At 45.7% G+C, this 17,641-nt stretch overlaps 2 protein-coding genes across 5 annotated transcripts in view; both read left to right on the forward strand.

Annotated features, from left to right (window-relative positions):
* The window catches only part of agbl2 (AGBL carboxypeptidase 2), a 191,103-nt gene extending 179,300 nt beyond the window's left edge, over positions 1–11,803 (forward strand). For 2 of the 3 annotated variants that reach the window (XM_069894445.1, XM_069894451.1), the window contains 3 exons: positions 2,354–2,429; positions 6,657–6,815; positions 11,140–11,803. In XM_069894445.1, coding sequence (XP_069750546.1) covers positions 2,354–2,429; positions 6,657–6,815; positions 11,140–11,584 — 680 coding nt within the window. In that variant the 3' untranslated portion in view covers positions 11,585–11,803. Of the gene's footprint in view, positions 1–2,353; positions 2,430–6,656; positions 6,816–7,414; positions 7,555–11,139 lie in introns of those variants that run through there. The other variant, XM_069894459.1, reaches the window with a different exon arrangement.
* A 1,974-nt stretch (positions 11,804–13,777) lies between these two features.
* The window catches only part of mtch2 (mitochondrial carrier homolog 2), a 48,272-nt gene continuing 44,408 nt past the window's right edge, over positions 13,778–17,641 (forward strand). The window contains exon 1 of one of the 2 annotated variants that reach the window (XM_069894516.1): positions 13,778–13,915. In XM_069894516.1, coding sequence (XP_069750617.1) covers positions 13,829–13,915 — 87 coding nt within the window. In that variant the 5' untranslated portion in view covers positions 13,778–13,828. The remainder of the gene's footprint in view (positions 13,916–17,641) is intronic. The other variant, XM_069894521.1, reaches the window with a different exon arrangement.

Raw genomic sequence — 17,641 nt, forward strand, 5'->3', positions numbered from 1 at the left:
GGATTCAAACCCCGGTCCCGATCGTTGGTGTTGTAACAGCTACACCAACCTTGCCACCTATATAGCAAAGATAAAAATACATAATCAATGTTTCAGGTTTGAGCCCTTCATCAAGGTGTGGAAGAATGTCACCAGGCATCTAAATAATAACAAAAAATATATAAAGAGTGAGCTGATGGTTTGGATATGAAACTGGCTGGATCATAGACAGAGAGCACTGGTGGAAGGGTGTTATTTGAGCTCCGTGACCAGTGTTTCCCACTGCTCTTCCTGACTTTGTACGGAGGGAGTTTTCATTTGATGCCTTCCTTGATTTCCTCATTAATGCAAGGCTGGCAGCCCCCACCCTCACCGCCCTTACCGGTCCCACCCTCACCGCCCTTACGGGCCCCACCCTCACCGCCCTTACCGGCCCCACCCTCACCGCCCTTACCGGCCCCACCCTCACCGCCCTCACCCTTACCGGCCCCACCCTCACCACCCTCACCCTTACCGGCCCCACCCTCACCGGCCCCACCCTCACCCTTACGCCCCACCCTCACTGCCCTTATTGGTCTCACCCTCACCGCCCTTACTAGCCCCCACCCACACCGCCCTTACTGGCCCCACCCTCACCGCCTTTACTGGTCCCATCCTCACTGCCCTTACTAGCCCCCACACTCACTGATCTTACTGGCCCCACACCCTCACTGCCCTTACTGGCCCCACCCTCACTGCCTTTACTGGTCCCATCCTCACCGCCCTTATTGGTCCCATCCTCATTGCCCTTACTGGCCCCACCCTCACCACCTTTACTGGTCACATCCTCACCGCCCTTATTGGTCCCATCCTCATTGCCCTTACTAGCCCCACCCTCACTGCCTTTACTAGCCCCACCCTCATTGCCCTTACTGGCCTCACCCTCACCGCCCTTACTGGCCCCACCCTCACTGTCCTTACTACCCCTACCCTCACTGCCCTTGCTTTTAACTGGAACGTACTTTTGTTGACCACTGTCAAAAATCTCTTTGAAAGTCTTCCACTGTTGCTCAACTGCCCCTCCATATCGCCCGTGTTCCCAGTCTACCCTGCCCAATCCTCCCTCATCCCCCTGTAGTCTCCCTTGTTTAGACATTGCACACTGGGTTTAGACCGAACTGTTGTACCTCCAGTTGTATGAGACACTCAATCATACTGTGATCACTCTTTCCAAGAGGATCCCTAACTTCAACATCGCTAATTTTACCTGTCTCATTGCACAGGACCAGATCCAAGACAGCATGGTCCCTTGTAGGTTCAGTTAACACGCTGTTCAAGAAAGCCATTGCGTATGCATTCTATGAAGTGCTCCTCAAGATTCCCTCAACCAACTTGATTCACCCAGTCTATGTGCATGTTAAAGTCCCCCACGATAACTGCTGTTCCATCTTTACATGCCTCCCATATTTCTTGGTTCATTAGCCTGTGCCACTGTAATGTTATTATTGGGTGGCCGATAGGCATCTCCCTCTAGTCATTTTCTCCCTTTTCTATTCCTAATCTCTACCCAAATAGACCAAACATTTTGCTCCTTAGACCTTACATCATCTCTCACTCTTTCCCTGATCGCATCCTTAATTAAGAGCACTCCCCCACCTCCCTTACCTTCCTGCCTGTCCTTCCTTGCTACCTGATATCCTTGGATATTTAATTCCCAATCCTCTCCACCCTGCACCACATTTCTGTAATGACCACCAAATCATTCTCCCTTTGTACTGATCTGTGCCACGTTCACTGACCTTGTTTTGAATATTATGGGCCCTAATACTTATTGTACTTTTAAAACCTGGTCGTCTTTGCCTTTTTTGCACCTGACTTTTATCCCCTCTACTCTTAATTTTTGTCTTTTTTAACTTTTGCTTTGACTTTATCCATCCCTCTCCAATCTATTGGACCCAACCCCACAATTTAGTTTGAAGCCCTGACCAGTCCTAGTGATGCGATCCACCAGGATCCAGGTCCTGTCATGGTTCAGCCAGAAGCCATCCCCTTTGAACAGCTCCTTCCTTCCCCAACACTGGTGCCAATTTCCCATGAAAATAAAAATATAGTTTCCTCCCACCCTTCAAAACGTACCAGGGTGTGAGTTAATGGGGTGTAAATTGGGCGGCACGAACTCTTAGGGCCGAATTGGCCTGTTACGGTGCGGTATGTCTAAAAAAATTTTTTAAATTAAAATTGGAACCCACTTCCTCCAATCCTTGAGACACGCTTTGAACTCTAATTTTCTGGACCCTGTGCCAATTTACAGATGCACATTATTAGACAAGGTTTCCTTGGGGATGAGCTACTTTGTGTATTGTTTTAATTATTTCTCCTGATACAATTTTCTTAGCTGGGGATCATCTGCACATCAGGGAGACAACTCGTCAGCCCCAGGATTTGTGGTCGGGAACTGACACACCATCAAGGTAAGCTGACAATCTCAGGGGAACATTGCTCACTGTTCCCTCTCCAGCCCTTTTCACAATGTTTTCCAGGCTCTGACTGAGAAGGAACTTGCCCACCAAGATTATTTATTCATGACTCCTCAGTACAGTCCTCTCAAATTCATTATCATCTATTTGTACATATACAAGCAGATGAGAGCATTTCTCCAAACCACAGGCGCACACACACACACACACACACACACACACATATATATATATATATATAATGATAGCATTCATACATAAAGATATAATTTAAAATAAATATCTCTAAATATTTTTAGATGATTTTCACAGGATACTGTTCATCGATTTCCCAGCCTGGCTGCCCCGATTTTAATGCACCTGTACCTCCTTCTTGATGGTAGTAGGTCAAAGATGCTGTGTGCTGCATGCAAATGCTCCTCAATAATTTTTTGAACAACACTCCCAGTGAATGTTGTCAATAGAGGAAAGGGTGACCCCAGTGATCTTCTTGGCTGTGTTGATGATCCTCTGCAATGACTTTCAGTCCTATGGTTTTCAGCTACCATCCCACACAATGATACAGCCAGTTGTGCCCCTGTAAGATGTTGGCAAGATGGGGGCTGGTGACCTTGCCTTCCTCCACCTCAAGAAATGTGGACACTGCTGCTCCTTCCTGACTAAACAAGGCTTCTCAGAGTTTCAAATGGAGTTTCCTTTAGCTGAGAAATCAGAATGAGCTCCATGGAGCTCCCGGCCTGATGTACTCCCTGACCTACTGCATTTCAGTTTTAACCTAACTTCTAATTACTAGTCACTTTATTTCTCTGTCCCACACCCAATCTGATCTCCCTGTCTTTTGTATCAACAATGCTCAACAGGCTTGGAGAACGGACCCTTCCACCCATTCTCTTCTCCCTCCTTCTCTGGTTCTATTCTCTTTTAGCATTTCCCCACAGAATTCTCCCCTCCTCCTCAGTCCACCTCTCCTCCTACATTTTTCTTTTTTTTTTTAAATTTTTTTTATTTTTCACACCATAAATCACATTAGCCATGATATACACTATTTCTTTTTCACACATATACAGTGACTTTTTCTCCACCCCCCCCCCCCCCTCTCATCCATTTTAGGTATACAATCTAGGTTGCATTAAGCCAGTCAGACAATGTTGTCATTCAACAAAATTACACCAGAAATTCTACTGAGTCCATTCTTTTCTTTCTTTCTCCTTCCATCAACTTAGGTAATGTTTGTCCCCGGTAGGTTTTCGCTATTGTATTTAATGTAAGGCTCCTATACTTGTTCGAATATTTCAATATTATTTCTTAACCTATATGTTATTTTTTCTAATGGAATACATTTATTCATTTAAATTTAGTAGTTTCTTCCTTTTTAATTTGGTTATGTATTCCATTAATATTTAAAGACATATAGTTCAGCGTAGCCCTTTTATATTTTGTTTATCTTCTCTTTCCGTTTTTCCATCATTACCTTTCCTCCTTTTCCATTTCTGTTTTCTTATTTTCAACTCTTTATAAGACAACATTTCTACAACATCCAACATTTTCCTTATTCTCCTATTTCTATCTTATTTATCCCCAATCTCCCCTTCACCTCCTGAGTTGTCCTTTATCCCTTGTCGGACAACCACATCTCCCCTCTCCATTTGGATTTGCGAATCCACTCGCAAGCGTCAACTGATTTTGCAGTGACCGCTATTTCCTCCCACCCCGCCTCCCCCAGAAAAGATTTCACTTTTCATATGTCACAAAGGTCACTCTTTTAATTCCCTCCTTATTCTCTCTATTCCATTACCTTCCCTTATTAATTCTTGTCTATACTATCTATATTTTCCTCTAAGTACAGATACATTCATGTATGCTCATTGTCTCTATTCACTCTTATACCTCTTTACCCGCATACATATCAATCGTGATCATTTTTACTCTCATTACCCATCTTCATCCCTCAGTCTATTTTTGTCTTTACCCACATACATATCAATCGTGATCATTTTAACTCTCATTACCCGTCTTCCTCCCTCAGTCTATTTTTGTAATTGTTCTGCAAATTTTCGTGCTTCTTCTGGATCCGAGAATAGTCTGTTTTGTTGTCCTGGAATAAATATTTTCAATACCGCTGGATGCTTTAGTATAAATTTATACCCTTTCTTCCATAAAATCGCCTTTGCTGTATTGAACTCTTTTCTCTTCTTTAGGAGTTCAAAACTTATATCTGGATAAATGAAGATTTTTTGCCCTTTATACTCCAGTGGTTTGTTGCCCTCTCTTACTTTTTCCATTGTCTTCTCCAGTACCTTTTCTCTTGTAGTATATCTTAGGAATTTTACTACAATAGATCTTGGTTTTTGTTGTGGTTGTGGTTTAGAGGCCAATACTCTATGTGCCCTTTCTATTTCCATTTCTTGCTGTAGTTCTGGACATCCTAGGGTCTTAGGGATCCACTCTTTTATAAACTCCCTCATATTCTTGCCTTCTTCATCTTCCTTAAGGCCCACTATCTTTATGTTATTTCTTCTGTTATGGTTTTCCATTGTATCTATTTTTTGAGCTAGTAGTTCTTGTGTCTCTTTAGTTTTTTTATTAGATTTCTCCAATTTCTTTTTTAAGTCTTCTACCTCCATTTCTGCTGCTACTGCCCGCTCTTCCATCTTGTCCATTTTCTTTCCCATTTCTGTTAAGGTCATCTCCATTTTATTTATTTTCTCTTCTGTGTTATTTATTCTTTTTCTTAAATCCTTAAATTCCTGTGTTTGCCATTCTTTAAATGACTCCATGTATCCTTTAATAAGAGCAAGTATATCCTTTACCTTGCCTTTCTTTTCTTCTTCTATTTCCCTGTACTCTTCCTCTTCTCCTTCCTCTGGGTTGACCATCTGTTGTTTCTTTGGTGCCCTTTCCTCCTCTTCTTTCTTGTTTCTATTGTCTTCTGTGGTCTCTTCTTGCTGCAGGTGTTCTGCAGCTGTCGTTGCCGGCTGTGGAGGTCGACTCCCCAGCTGGTCCCCCCTCCCGTCGGTGTGTTTTTTTTCATTCGCATCGCGCATGCGCGATACTTCGCGCATGCGCGGTTGCGCACTTTTACTCGGCTCTGCGAGCCATTTTTGTAGTCCATTATTTACCGACCTGAGGGAGCGGGTTTCTCTCTCCGCAGCGGGCCTCTTCGGACAGGTAAGGCCTTCACCTTTTTCCTTCTTTGTCTTCTCTTCCTCTCTTCTTACCGTTGCTTTCGATTTTTCTTTTTTTGTCGCCATCTTCTTTCCACCTTTATACTCACTTTTCTGTAACTTTTATTTCTGTGCCTTTGTGTTTTCCTTTGTTTTTCCCGACTTTTCTGGAGAGGGCTGGAGTTCACCGTCCGGCCACTACTCCATCACGTGACTCCCTCTCCTCCTACATTTTTCCATACATCATTATTATTACTTTCCTTATTGGATTCCAGCATTTGTTCTCTACTCTTCACCCCTCCACCATCCTGTAGGACTCAATTTTCTCTTCCTCACCCCAAAGTTTCTCTTGCCTCTCTCTCCCTTTCACTGGTGCTTCTGCCAATAAACTGCCTGAGTCCGTTGTCCTTCACCAATCCCCAGCTTGCCCCTATCCTCATTATCCTAGCCATCACACCTCCCGATGAAGGGTCCCAGCCCGAAGTGTCAACCTCTCTTTCCCCAGCATATGCTGCACAACCCGTTGAGCTCAGCTTCATCTTCCAGCATCTGCTGATTATTCAGTCTCAGCGTGATTCAACAGTGTGAGATCACCAGCTTTCCCAGCTGTAACACAGCTGGCCTACTCAATATACAGTCACCACCCTTTAATATTAACAATTTCTCTGTCTAGATGCCACTTCACCTTGAGGGTTTACAGAATTACCTTTTATTTTAGTTTTCCAGTATATACAGTGCTCGGGCAATATTTTTTCCCCTCCTGTTCTCATTCCCCCCCCCTCTACTTGCTTCTCCTCCTGACACGTAACAAGCCTTCACCACCACTTCCACCATTCTAACTTGCTTAGCCCTCTACCTTCTCACAGACACTCCCCTTTTTCTGTCTGCCCCCTCAACCCCCCCCCCCCCCAAACCTGCATGAGTGGAAGGCCACTGACCTGAAATATTGGCTCCATTTACCACTCACGGATGCTGCCCAGTACCTGCAGATTTTCTTGTTTAACTCCATTCTTGGTGCAGGACTTGCCTCAATTAATCTCAGCTTCTGTGTGTATAGGAAGAATTTCCAAGCATCTCCTGATGTCAGCAAGATGGCCGAGGGTAACAGTGGATTCAGCGTACTCGGGAGTGAGAGAGGGAAGCGGGCCCCACCAGTCCCGCTCAGCATCCCAACAGCCTCACTGGTCAGCCTGGACATTGCACTGGAGCAGAATGAGTAAGCCTCTTGTTTGACCATTGCTGTACAGGGTCTTGGTGAGACCACACCTGGAAGACTGCGTGCAGTTTTGGTTGCCTTATCTGAGGAAGGACATCCTCGCCATGGAGGGGGTGCAGAGAAGATTCACTAGACTGATACCGGGGATGGAAGGACTTGCATATGAAGAAAGGTTGGATAGGCTAGGCTTGTATTCTCTGGAATTCAGAAGATTGAGGGGGAATCTTATAGAAACATATAAAATTCTTTAGGGTTTAGACAGACTAGATGCAGGAAGGTTGTTTCCAGTGCTTGGGAAAACTAGAACCAGGAGTCACAGTTTAAGGATAAGGGGGAGGTTTTTTAGGGCTGAGATTAGGAAAAATGTCTTCTCTCAGAGGGTGGTGGATCTGTGGAATTCTTTGCCACAGGAAGTAGTTGAGGCCAGTTACTTGTCAATATTGAAGAGGAGGTTAGATTTGGCCCTTGTGGCTAAGGGGATCAAGGGGTACGGTGAGAAGGCAGGAACTGGGTACTGATCAGCCATGATCATATTGAATAGCGGTGTAGGCTTGAAGGGCCAAATGGCCTACTCCTACACCTATTTCTATGTTTCTCAGGCAGCTGGTGTACTAACATTGGATAAAACCGGACTCAACTCAAACAAACCATCTGTCCACTGAAGCTCTGGCTCAAGATGTAAACCAGATGGGTAAGGAGGTGCTACGGGAGGGGTGAGTTGGCACCTTTCAGCAGATGGGTAAGGAGATGCTATGGGAGGGGTGAGCTGACACCTGTCAGCAGATGGGTAAGGAGGTGCTACGGAAGGGGTGAGCTGACACCTGTCAGCAGATGGGTAAGGAGGTGCTACGGGAGGGGTGAGCTGACACCTGTCAGCAGATGGGTAAGGAGGTGCTATGGGAGGGGTGAGCTGGCACCTTTCAGACCCAAGAAGGGGCAGGAGGAGAATGTTCATCCCTCCTCTGTGCCGTCTCGCATGTTCTTGGCCTTTATACGCAGGTGTGTGGCACAGGAATGATTTGGATGCAACTCACCAACGTGCTGGAAAAACTGAGGAGGTCATGCAGCATCCATAGGAAGTATAGGGTAACCAGTGTTTCAGGCCTGAGCCATTCATCAGGTACAAGCCAAAACAGACAGGTGCCTTAATAAATTGGTGGGGGGAGGAGAGGAGGTAGGAAGGGGAAGGGGAGGAGCACAAACTGACATGTAAGAGTTGGATACAGGTGGTTGGGCAGAAGAAAGAAGCTGAGAAGTGATAGGCAGAGAAGATAGATGGTAGCTCTCTGATAGGAGAAGGAAGTGAAGTGGGTGGGGGGGCAGGGACCTGGAGGAAAGGAAAGAGAGACCAGGGAAGAGGTTTAACGGAAATCGGAGAAGTTGGTTAATGCCATCTGGTTGGAGAGGGCCAAGGCAGAATATGAGGTGTTTGGAATGATTTCTCTCCATCCATCCATTAAATCCTTCAATTACACTCACATCACCTGCTGTACACATCACATTAATGCAATCCCTCCTTTAATGCTAAGGATGTGGGCTCCAGTTTTGTCATTGAATGGTGGTACAGGAGGCCATTCAGGCCTTCAAGCCTATACCACCATTCAATGGCATCAGAGCTGATCATACAATTCCTGCCTTCCCTCCGCACCCCTTGACCTCTTAAGCCAAAAGGGGCACATCAACTCTCTTTTGAATGTATCTATTGAACTGACCTCAACAACTTTCTGTTGCGGGGAGTTCCACAAGTTCACAACTCTCTGAATGAAGGTGTTTCTCCTCATCTCAGTACTAAATGGCTTTCCTGTGACCCTTTGTTCTGGACTTCCCCCAACATCAGGAACATTCTTTTTGAAAATTTATTTAAAAACTTTAGACATACAGCACAGTCCAGGCCCTTTTCAGCCCATAAGCCAGTGCCACCCAATTACACCCAGTTGACCTACGACCCTGGTGGGAGTTCTTGGGGGTGGGAGGAAACCGGAGCCCCCATTGAAAACCCATGCACAGGAAGAACATACCAACTCCTTACAAACAGCACAGGATTCAAACCCAGGTCCCAGTTGCTGGTGCTGTATCAGTGTTGCGCTAACCACTCTGCCAACCACTACATCTTCTAACATCTGACCTGTATTGCCTATCACATTTTTATTTCTTATGAAAGCTCCTCTCAATCTTCTAAATTCCAATGAGTATGACAACCAATGTCAGAGTGTTGTGAATTGTATTTTGTTTCTTGCCATTTTCTTCTGACACCTGTCTGCTTTTGTCTATACCTGACGAAGGACCCAGGCCCAAAACATTGGTTACCCTTCACTTTGTCTGGATGCTAAATGAACTGCTGATTTTCTCCAGCACGTTTGTGTGTTGCATCGACCCCTGCATCTGCAAACTTGCTTGTTTGACTTTTGTTCCTTGTCACTAGTTTTTTGGTTTTTTTTTATTAAATTTTTTATTTTTCCTTGTCACTAGTTTTAAGTGATTCCTGAACTCCAGCATCTCCAATACTCTAATCTATCCTTTATAAGATACCCTGGAATCCTTCGCTGGCACAGGGGACCCTCACCCTTAAATTGCAGTGTTCATCACTGGAAGAGTGGGGTTACTGAGTATACAGGCAAAACTGAGGGTCAGGCATCATAACATGAGAATCAGACTGTCCATGGGCACAAGGCAGTGTCTTGGGATCCATCCAGACCATGCTATGGGCTGCACTAGCTGCAGTCAGCAGACAGGACTCAGATACATCTAACAGGAGATTCTGATTTACAGTTAAATCATTGATCACATGCACCAGCAGTCCAGTTTAAATCTACTGCTGCATGTGAGGAGCTTGTATGTTCTTCCCGTGACCTGCGTGGGTTTGTTCCGAGTCCTCCAATTTCCTCCCACATTCCAAAATCGTACTGGTTTGGTCAGGTAATTGGGCGGCGTGGGTTTCATGGGCCGGAAGGGCCTTCTATGGTGTTGCACTTTTAACATTTAAAATGAATACAATAAAAAGACACGAGGATCAAACCTCAGCAAGAAGGACCTCAGCTGGTTTAGAGCAAGATGCCAAACTAATGTGTTAGGGATGAACTGGCAGATGAGGGGACAAGAGAGGAGGATCAAGGCTGAAGGAAACAGGAGTGGGACTTTATGTCCTTTTTCCTCGTCGCTGATTTCACACAATTCCAACCCTCAGCGTAGACTGCATACACAACTACATGTGTCGTCCATCTTTCCCAATCCCTGTGTGGTGAACTGCTGTACACTTGGTTACCTGGCTCCAGACTGCTCTATGACTGTACCTCTGGACTCTGTTTAAAGACTCCAACACCCTAACCCCTCCCCCAGAAAGCCTGGGTCTCACCACAGGATGAGGTCTAAGTTTATTGTTGATCAGTGACTCAGTCTTTTAAGCTATTAACAGTACATCACCCTGTCCGAAATCTCCGTGTCTGGGCTGTAACCTGTATTAAACCTGATATCCATGTCGTGACCATATCCTACGATAAATCCTGCTGTACCCCTGATTATATCCTGCATCTCCTCATCACACCTGTCCCCAGACTGTGTGGAGGAGGAAGAATGCACAAAGGTGCTGGAGGTACATCCATGGAAAGCACAAAAGGGACATTGTCATTTCGGGCTAAAGTCCTTCATCATTTGTCAAGATCAAGCAAGTGCCTGAAATAAGTAAGTGGGGGAGGAACAGAGGCTTATGGGTGAAAGGGGAATACAAGCTGGAAGGGGGAAGAAAGGAAAGGAGCTGGGAGGTGATATGCTAAGGGGCCAGAGGGATTTTAAGTATAATAAAAGGAAGGAGGATGTGGGTGACAGGCAGGAGAAAGAAGGGAAAGGAGAGGATGAAGATAAAGCAGGGAGAGACGGGGTTACTGGAGAGCGGAGGGGACAGTATTGATGCTGTCTAGTTGGAGACTGTCAAATCACTAAGTCTTAGATATGAAAGTGTTCCTCTAATTTATAAGTGGCCTCAACTTAGCAGTGCACAAGGCCATGGATAGACATGTTGGTGTGGCAATGGTGTGTGAGAGGGAAGGTGCTCAACGAAACAATCTCCCAGTCTGCATCTGGACTTCCTGAGGTAGAGGAAGCCACAATGGAAACACTGGATTCAGTAGATGTCCCCTTCAGAGTCACAGGTGAAGTGTTGCTTCACTTGATAGGACTGTTTGGGGCTCCTGAGGAAGCCTATTTAACTGAGCTGCAATCCCTGCCTGAATTTGAAATCTTGTGATGGTTAACAGTATGTTAATGAATCTATTCTGAAAATACACCTGGAAGTGTACACAGATGCCAGTAACCTGTAATCCTTTGACAGAGGAGTGAACAACATTGACCATGGACTTGACAAGGTCCTGCCTCAACTTGATCCCCATCCATCAGCATCTCAAACCATCAACTCTGCAGTGAGTCACAAGACAAACAAAGCACAAAGACTCCCGAAACCCTTGGCCAAAGCCATCACATTCTTGCTGCCCAAGGTTGTGAGTGGGACCACAGTGGCAATGCACCAGCCCATCTATGGACCTTCAAGGACAAAGCAGCTGATGGACACCCCTGCTACAGATGGACTCAGGCAGGTACTGAGCAGAAAATCACCTGAAATGCAGGAAAAGCCTTCTGAGCCTGAGAGGCAGCGGAAGATGGAACAGAATGTGCTGAAGGAAAACCCCAAAGGCCAACTGTCCTCTGCAGGTCTGTGGCAGGAGAGTGAGCAGCAACTACCCTCTGCAAAGCCTCCAAACACCAGTGCTGCCATTTAACCACTGGATCGATGCCTCCCTGTTCTACTGTCATCTCCTTCACATGTCCCCAACAGTGCCTGAATCAACCTCAACATTCCTCACCTACATATTTTTGAAAGGAACGTATTCTTTACAATAAATGTTAAAATGATTCTAGTTTTATATCTGATTTGTTCTTGTCTGTGTGTACAATATTTGTGCAGTGCTGGCCTGCAGATTATACTGTTGATTAAACTTATTTCTGTAAACTTCTCATTTAGTGTGTGTGTTCAATGCTGTTAGTGGTCAAAGAGAGATTACAGAATACATTGATACTGAGGCATGGGCGAAAAACTCCTTCCAAATGTCACTTAGCAATACAAACGTCTCACACAGAAACAGGCCCTGTTCCCAAGATGCTTTGTGCACCTGATTCCTTTCTGAGCCCCAGACTGTATTCCACATCAAATCCCAGACCCTCCCTGAACTGTATCCCGCATCAAATCCCATCACTGTACTGGACTCAGTGAATCCCTTTGCCTTTGTCAGAACTGAATTCTGACATTAAATTCTGATGCTTATGCCCCTTTGATGAACTCCAGTTCCCTTATCAAGCCACCAATATGCATTCCTTTGGGGTGTGGGAGGAGATCCACATGGTCAGAGTGAGAACCGTCAAAACTCCACACAAGTAGCACCCAAGGTGTGGACTGAGCCTGGGTCTCTGACCCTGTGAGACAGCAGCTCCACTAGCTGCACACCTGTGGGAATAGCAGAAATGGAGGAAGTGGGCAATTAGAAAGCACTCCAGTTGCCTTGGATTACAAGTAGAAATGAGATGCTGACCATCCCGTTGGTTACTTACTGTCCTTTCCTCCAGCTCCTCCTTCCGTTCCCTCTCCGAGAGTGACCTTCAGCCCTTATCCATATCACTTTTCAGCTTTTTTTCCTCTTCTACCTTCCCACCTGTATCCACCTATGGCCTCTTTACCTGTTAACCTGTGCTCCTCCCCCTTCCTCTCCTCTTCTACTTTTTATTCAGGCACCTGCCTGTGTTTTTCCTAATACCCGAAGGGCCCAGGCCTGAAACTTTGGTTACCCTTTACTTCCTATGAATGCAGCGTGCTGAGTTTCTCCAGCACGTTTCAGAAACACTGGTGTAAATAGGCAACAATATCCCCACTTGTTAATGAAAGGAATGGAGTAATAGCAAAAAATTAAGGTTGTTACATTTCAGGGCCTCGTCCTGTGCTGTATAACTCTAGTGTAATAGTCAGTCTCAAGGTCACACTTGTGGACTGAGTGCAGATGTTCAACGGAATGATAGCTCAATCTATGTTTAGCCACTGTAGTGCAATGAACTCTGCACGGGAAGCAGAAAATGCAGCAATATTGAAACATTGCTGCATTCATTCCAACAAGCACACAAGAACAGCCGGAAGTGACAAGACCAAACTCTCACATTTACCTTCTGCCATCTATAATTACATGGTAAAATAGTAGAGTTACTGATTACTCAGAGCCATCAATCTCTATTACTTCTACCCAGCAGATGTAGACAAACTTCACTTACAATGGGATGTCTTAAATCATTTATTGCAGACTTGGAATGGGAATTGCTGAAATTTCAGATATTGTTCTCAAAAAATACAGTTTGAATTATTAATATTAGATCTAACCTGGTTGAAATACAAACATTTTACACAGTCAGTGTAATACTTTCAAATAGGTGGATTTAGATAACTTACTCATCCAGGAGTGTACTTAAAATAATTCCCCACACCTTCAAATACATGATAGTTGTCATTGAAAATAGGAGGATACAAGGTTCAGAAATGTGATGAACTTATCTGGTTATGCCATTCACCTACTGTTGCTTTCAGATATTGAGGGGATAGAGGATGACAGATTGGGTGAAGAGTGGAACAAAAGATAATCTGCTAAAAGAACTCAACGGGTCGAGCAGCATCAATGGGAGCAAAGAGGGTAGAGATGCAGGGTCGCAGGGGTGGAGGAGGGGAAAGGGTCCAAGGATTGGAGAAGGGGGGGGGGTAGAAAGGTCTCGTGGGTTGGAGGGAGAGGGGGTAGAGGAGGAGGGAGTTAGAGAGGGCGGTAGAAGAGGATGGGAGGGAGTTAGAGAGGGGTAGAGAAGGGAGGGGGAGTGAAGCAGGGCTAAACACGGTAGGAGAAACGGACGCTATACCTAGTCGCCGGCCACTTCCGGAGCCCGCCGTGCGCTAGTGACGCAATTCCGGTGCGGGCGCGCGGCTCGGCGGGACAGCCATGGCCGACACATGGAGCCAGTTATACCTCGGGGCGGGGTTGACGGTCCTGTCGCACCCGCTCATGTACGTCAAGGTGCTGATTCAGGTAAGACAGAGCGGGGGCCGGAATCAGGACCTAGGTAGCGGCCCGTCATGTGGGGAGGGCTGTCGTTCCCATGGCAACGTGCCCGCCCACCCTCCGAGACCCCTTCCATCCCGTGACTCTTTCGCCCCGCCCAATGATCCCTTCCCCCTGCCCTATGATTCCTCCGTCCCCACCCTTCTCCATCCCCCACCATGAACCCCCACTCTTCTCCATCCCCCCACCGTGAACCCCCACCCTTCTCCGTCCCCCCCACCGTGAACCCCCACCGTGAACCCCCACCCTTCTCCGTCCCCCCGCCGTGAACCCCCACCCTTCTTCGTCCCCCCCACCGTGAAACCCCACCCTTCTCCGTCCACCGTGAACCCCCACCCTTCTCCGTCTCCCCCCCACCCTTCTCCATGCCCCCACCGTGAACCCCCATCCTTCTCCGTTCCCCCCACCGTGAACCCCCACCCTTCTTCGTCCCCCCCACCGTGAAACCCCACCCTTCTCTGTCCACCCCACCGTGAACCCCCACCCTTCTCCGTCCCCCCCACCGTGATTCCCCACCCTTCTCCTTCCCCCCATGAACCCCCACCCTCTCCTACCCCCCCACTGTGAACCCCTACCCTTCTCCATCCCCCTCTCCGACCTACTGTGAACTTCCATCATCCCACCCCTCACCATCGTACCCCACTGTGAACCCCATTTAATTCCCAACTTCATCCCACCCTTCTCAGTTGGTGACACTATTTGTTCTTTTGTCTTTGTTCCCCCTTGCTCACCTGATATCCTCTTCTCTCTCCCATTTTGGTGCCCCGTAACCTAGTTGTTTGTTCCTCCTGCAACTCAACCATTTCATTGGGCCAAGCACAGTGGATTACGTTGCTCTGCGTATAATGTTCTAGCCTTTAAATTAGATGGACATTGTTATGGGATAGCTGAGGGTATTTCAAACAGGAGTGGAGTGGGGTGTGAATTCAGGGGGCATGCTGCTGTGGGTAATGTGCTGAGACTGTGTTGCATTGTCAGGGGTGTTTATTTTTCAAAGAGAAGTTTAGATTCCTGGCATTGAACGTATCATCAAATCTTGCATCACAAGGATATGTTTGGGTTGCAATGACATTGCAGGCATAGACTTGCTTCACACAGAAATGATGACACTCATTACCTCAGCAACAAGCAGGAAGTAAAATGTACTTGTCACCACATTATATTTTTGATAGAGCCAGATAAGGTGAAAGTTGTAGACATCTCACATCACTGACCCATCTCCTTTCTCCATTAATGTTGCTTTGCTTTGTTTTAGGAATCTTTTACGGGTAATGAGTATTGAGAAAATCATGATCAGAAGAATTTTGAAATGAGGCAAATAACTGCTTTTGACCTACGTCTGTCTCACAAGGTCATAGAAAATGTGTGTCTTCAATCCTAGGGAAAGGGCAGTAACCTGCTCCAACCTCACCCGGCCATAGTGATAGGGTAGTGACCAGCTCCAACCTCACCCGGCCATAGTGAGAGGGCAGTGACCTGCTCCAAACTCACCCGGCCATAGTGATATGGTAGTGACCTGCTCTAACTTCACCCGGCCATAGTGAGAGGGCGTGATCAGCTTCAGCCTCACCAGGCCACAGTGACAGGGTAGTGGTCAGCTCCAACCTCACCTGGCCAGTGACAGGACAGTGACTAGCACCAACCTCATCAGGCCACAAGGAGAGGGCATTGACCAGTTCCTACCTCACCCAGCCATAGTGAGAGGGCGTGATCAGCTCCAGCCTCACCCGATCACAGAGGGCAGTGGCCTCTGTCCTGTCCTTTTGGCTCAACTGAGAGTTTTAAAAAGGCTGTATAATCACCTTGGATTATACCTTGGACCTTGGAGCTTGGACATCGAAGTACTCAAGCTGGCAGAGTCCGCAAGCATCGAATCCATGCTGCTGAAGACCCAACTGCGCTGGGTGGGTCACGTCTCCAGAATGGAGGACCATCGCCTTCCCAAGATCGTGTTCTATGGCGAGCTCTCCACTGGCCACTGAGACAGAGATGCACCAAAGAAGAGGTACAAGGACTGCTTAAAGAAATCTCTTGGTGCCTGCCACATTGACCACCACCAGTGGGCTGATATCGCCTCCAACCGTGCATCTTGGTGCCTCACAGTTCGGCGGGCAGCAACCTCCTTTGAAGAAGACTGCATAGCCCATCTCACTAACAAAAGACAAAGGAGGAAAAACCCAACCTCAACCAACCAATTTTCCCTTGCAACCGCTGCAACCGTGCCTGCCTGTCCCGCATCGGACTTGTCAGTCACCAACGAGCCTACAGCAGACGTGGACATACCCCTCCATAAATATTCGTCCGTGAAGCCAAGCCAAAGAAAGAAAGAGATAATCACCTTGGATTAGTATTGCACCATTAATTCTGTTATTTGAAGGTTGAATTTGAATCCCCGCTGTAGATGAGCGGTGGATGATGTGTACTGTGCTCCATCTGCTGGGGCATGGTTAGCCTGTAGTATGGAGGGCTTGGTGAACAAATACAATCATACTTCAAAGTGGACAGCTGTGGAAGCCAAGTCATTGGGTATATTTAAGACCAAGGGAGATAGGTTATTGATTAGAAAGGGGGTCAATGATTATGGGGAGTGGCAGGACAATGGAGCTGGAAAGGATAGTGGTGGAGTAAACTTTTTTTTAATTTTTTTTATTTTTCACACCATAAACCACATTAACCATGATACATACTTTTTCCTTTTCAAATATATACAGTGCCATTTTCTTCCCCCCCCCACCTCCTCCCATCCCACCCTCCCTACCTCCCCCCTCCCGTCCATTTAAAGTACAAAATCTAGGATACATTAAACCAGTCAAACAATGTTGTCATTCAATAAAAATAAACAAGAAATTCCACTGAGTCAATTCTTTTCATTTCCTTCTCCTTTCGTTAATTTAGGTAGTGAATGTCCCCGGTAGGTTTTCGCTATTGTGTTTCATGTAAGGCTCCCATATTTGTTCAAATATTTCAATATTATTTCTTAAACTATATGTTATTTTTTCTAATGGAATACATTTATTCATTTCTATATACCATTGTTGTATTTTCAAATTATCTTCCGATTTCCAGGTTGACATAATACATTTTTTTGCTACGGCTAGCGCTATCTTAACAAATCGTTTTTGTGCATCATCCAAATCAATTCCAAATTCTTTGTTTTTTATGTTACTTAGGAGGAAGATCTCTGGATTCTTTGGTATATTGTTTTCTGTAATTTTATTTAATATTTGGTTTAGGTCTTCCCAAAATTTTTCTACTTTCTCACATGTCCAGATTGCATGAATTGTTGTTCCCATTTCTTTTTTACATCGAAAACATCTATCAGATACTGTTGGGTCCCATTTATTTAACTTTTGAGGTGTAATGTATAGCCTGTGTATCCAGTTATATTGTATCATACGTAACCTCGTATTTATTGTATTTCTCATCGTTCCAGAACATAATTTCTCCCATGTTTCCTTTTTTATCTTTATATTTAAATCTTGTTCCCATTTTTGTTTAGTTTTACCATTTGTTTCCTCATTCTCCTTTTCTTGCAGTTTAATATACATATTTGTTATAAATCTTTTAATTATCATTGTATCTGTAATCACATATTCAAAGTTACTTCCCTCTGGTAAACTCAGACTGCTTCCTAATTTGTCCTTCAAGTAGGATCTCAATTGGTAATATGCCAGCACTGTATGTTGAGTTATA

This window comes from Narcine bancroftii, chromosome 1 (genome assembly GCF_036971445.1).
Source record: "Narcine bancroftii isolate sNarBan1 chromosome 1, sNarBan1.hap1, whole genome shotgun sequence".
In the NCBI taxonomy this organism is placed as follows: domain Eukaryota; kingdom Metazoa; phylum Chordata; class Chondrichthyes; order Torpediniformes; family Narcinidae; genus Narcine; species Narcine bancroftii.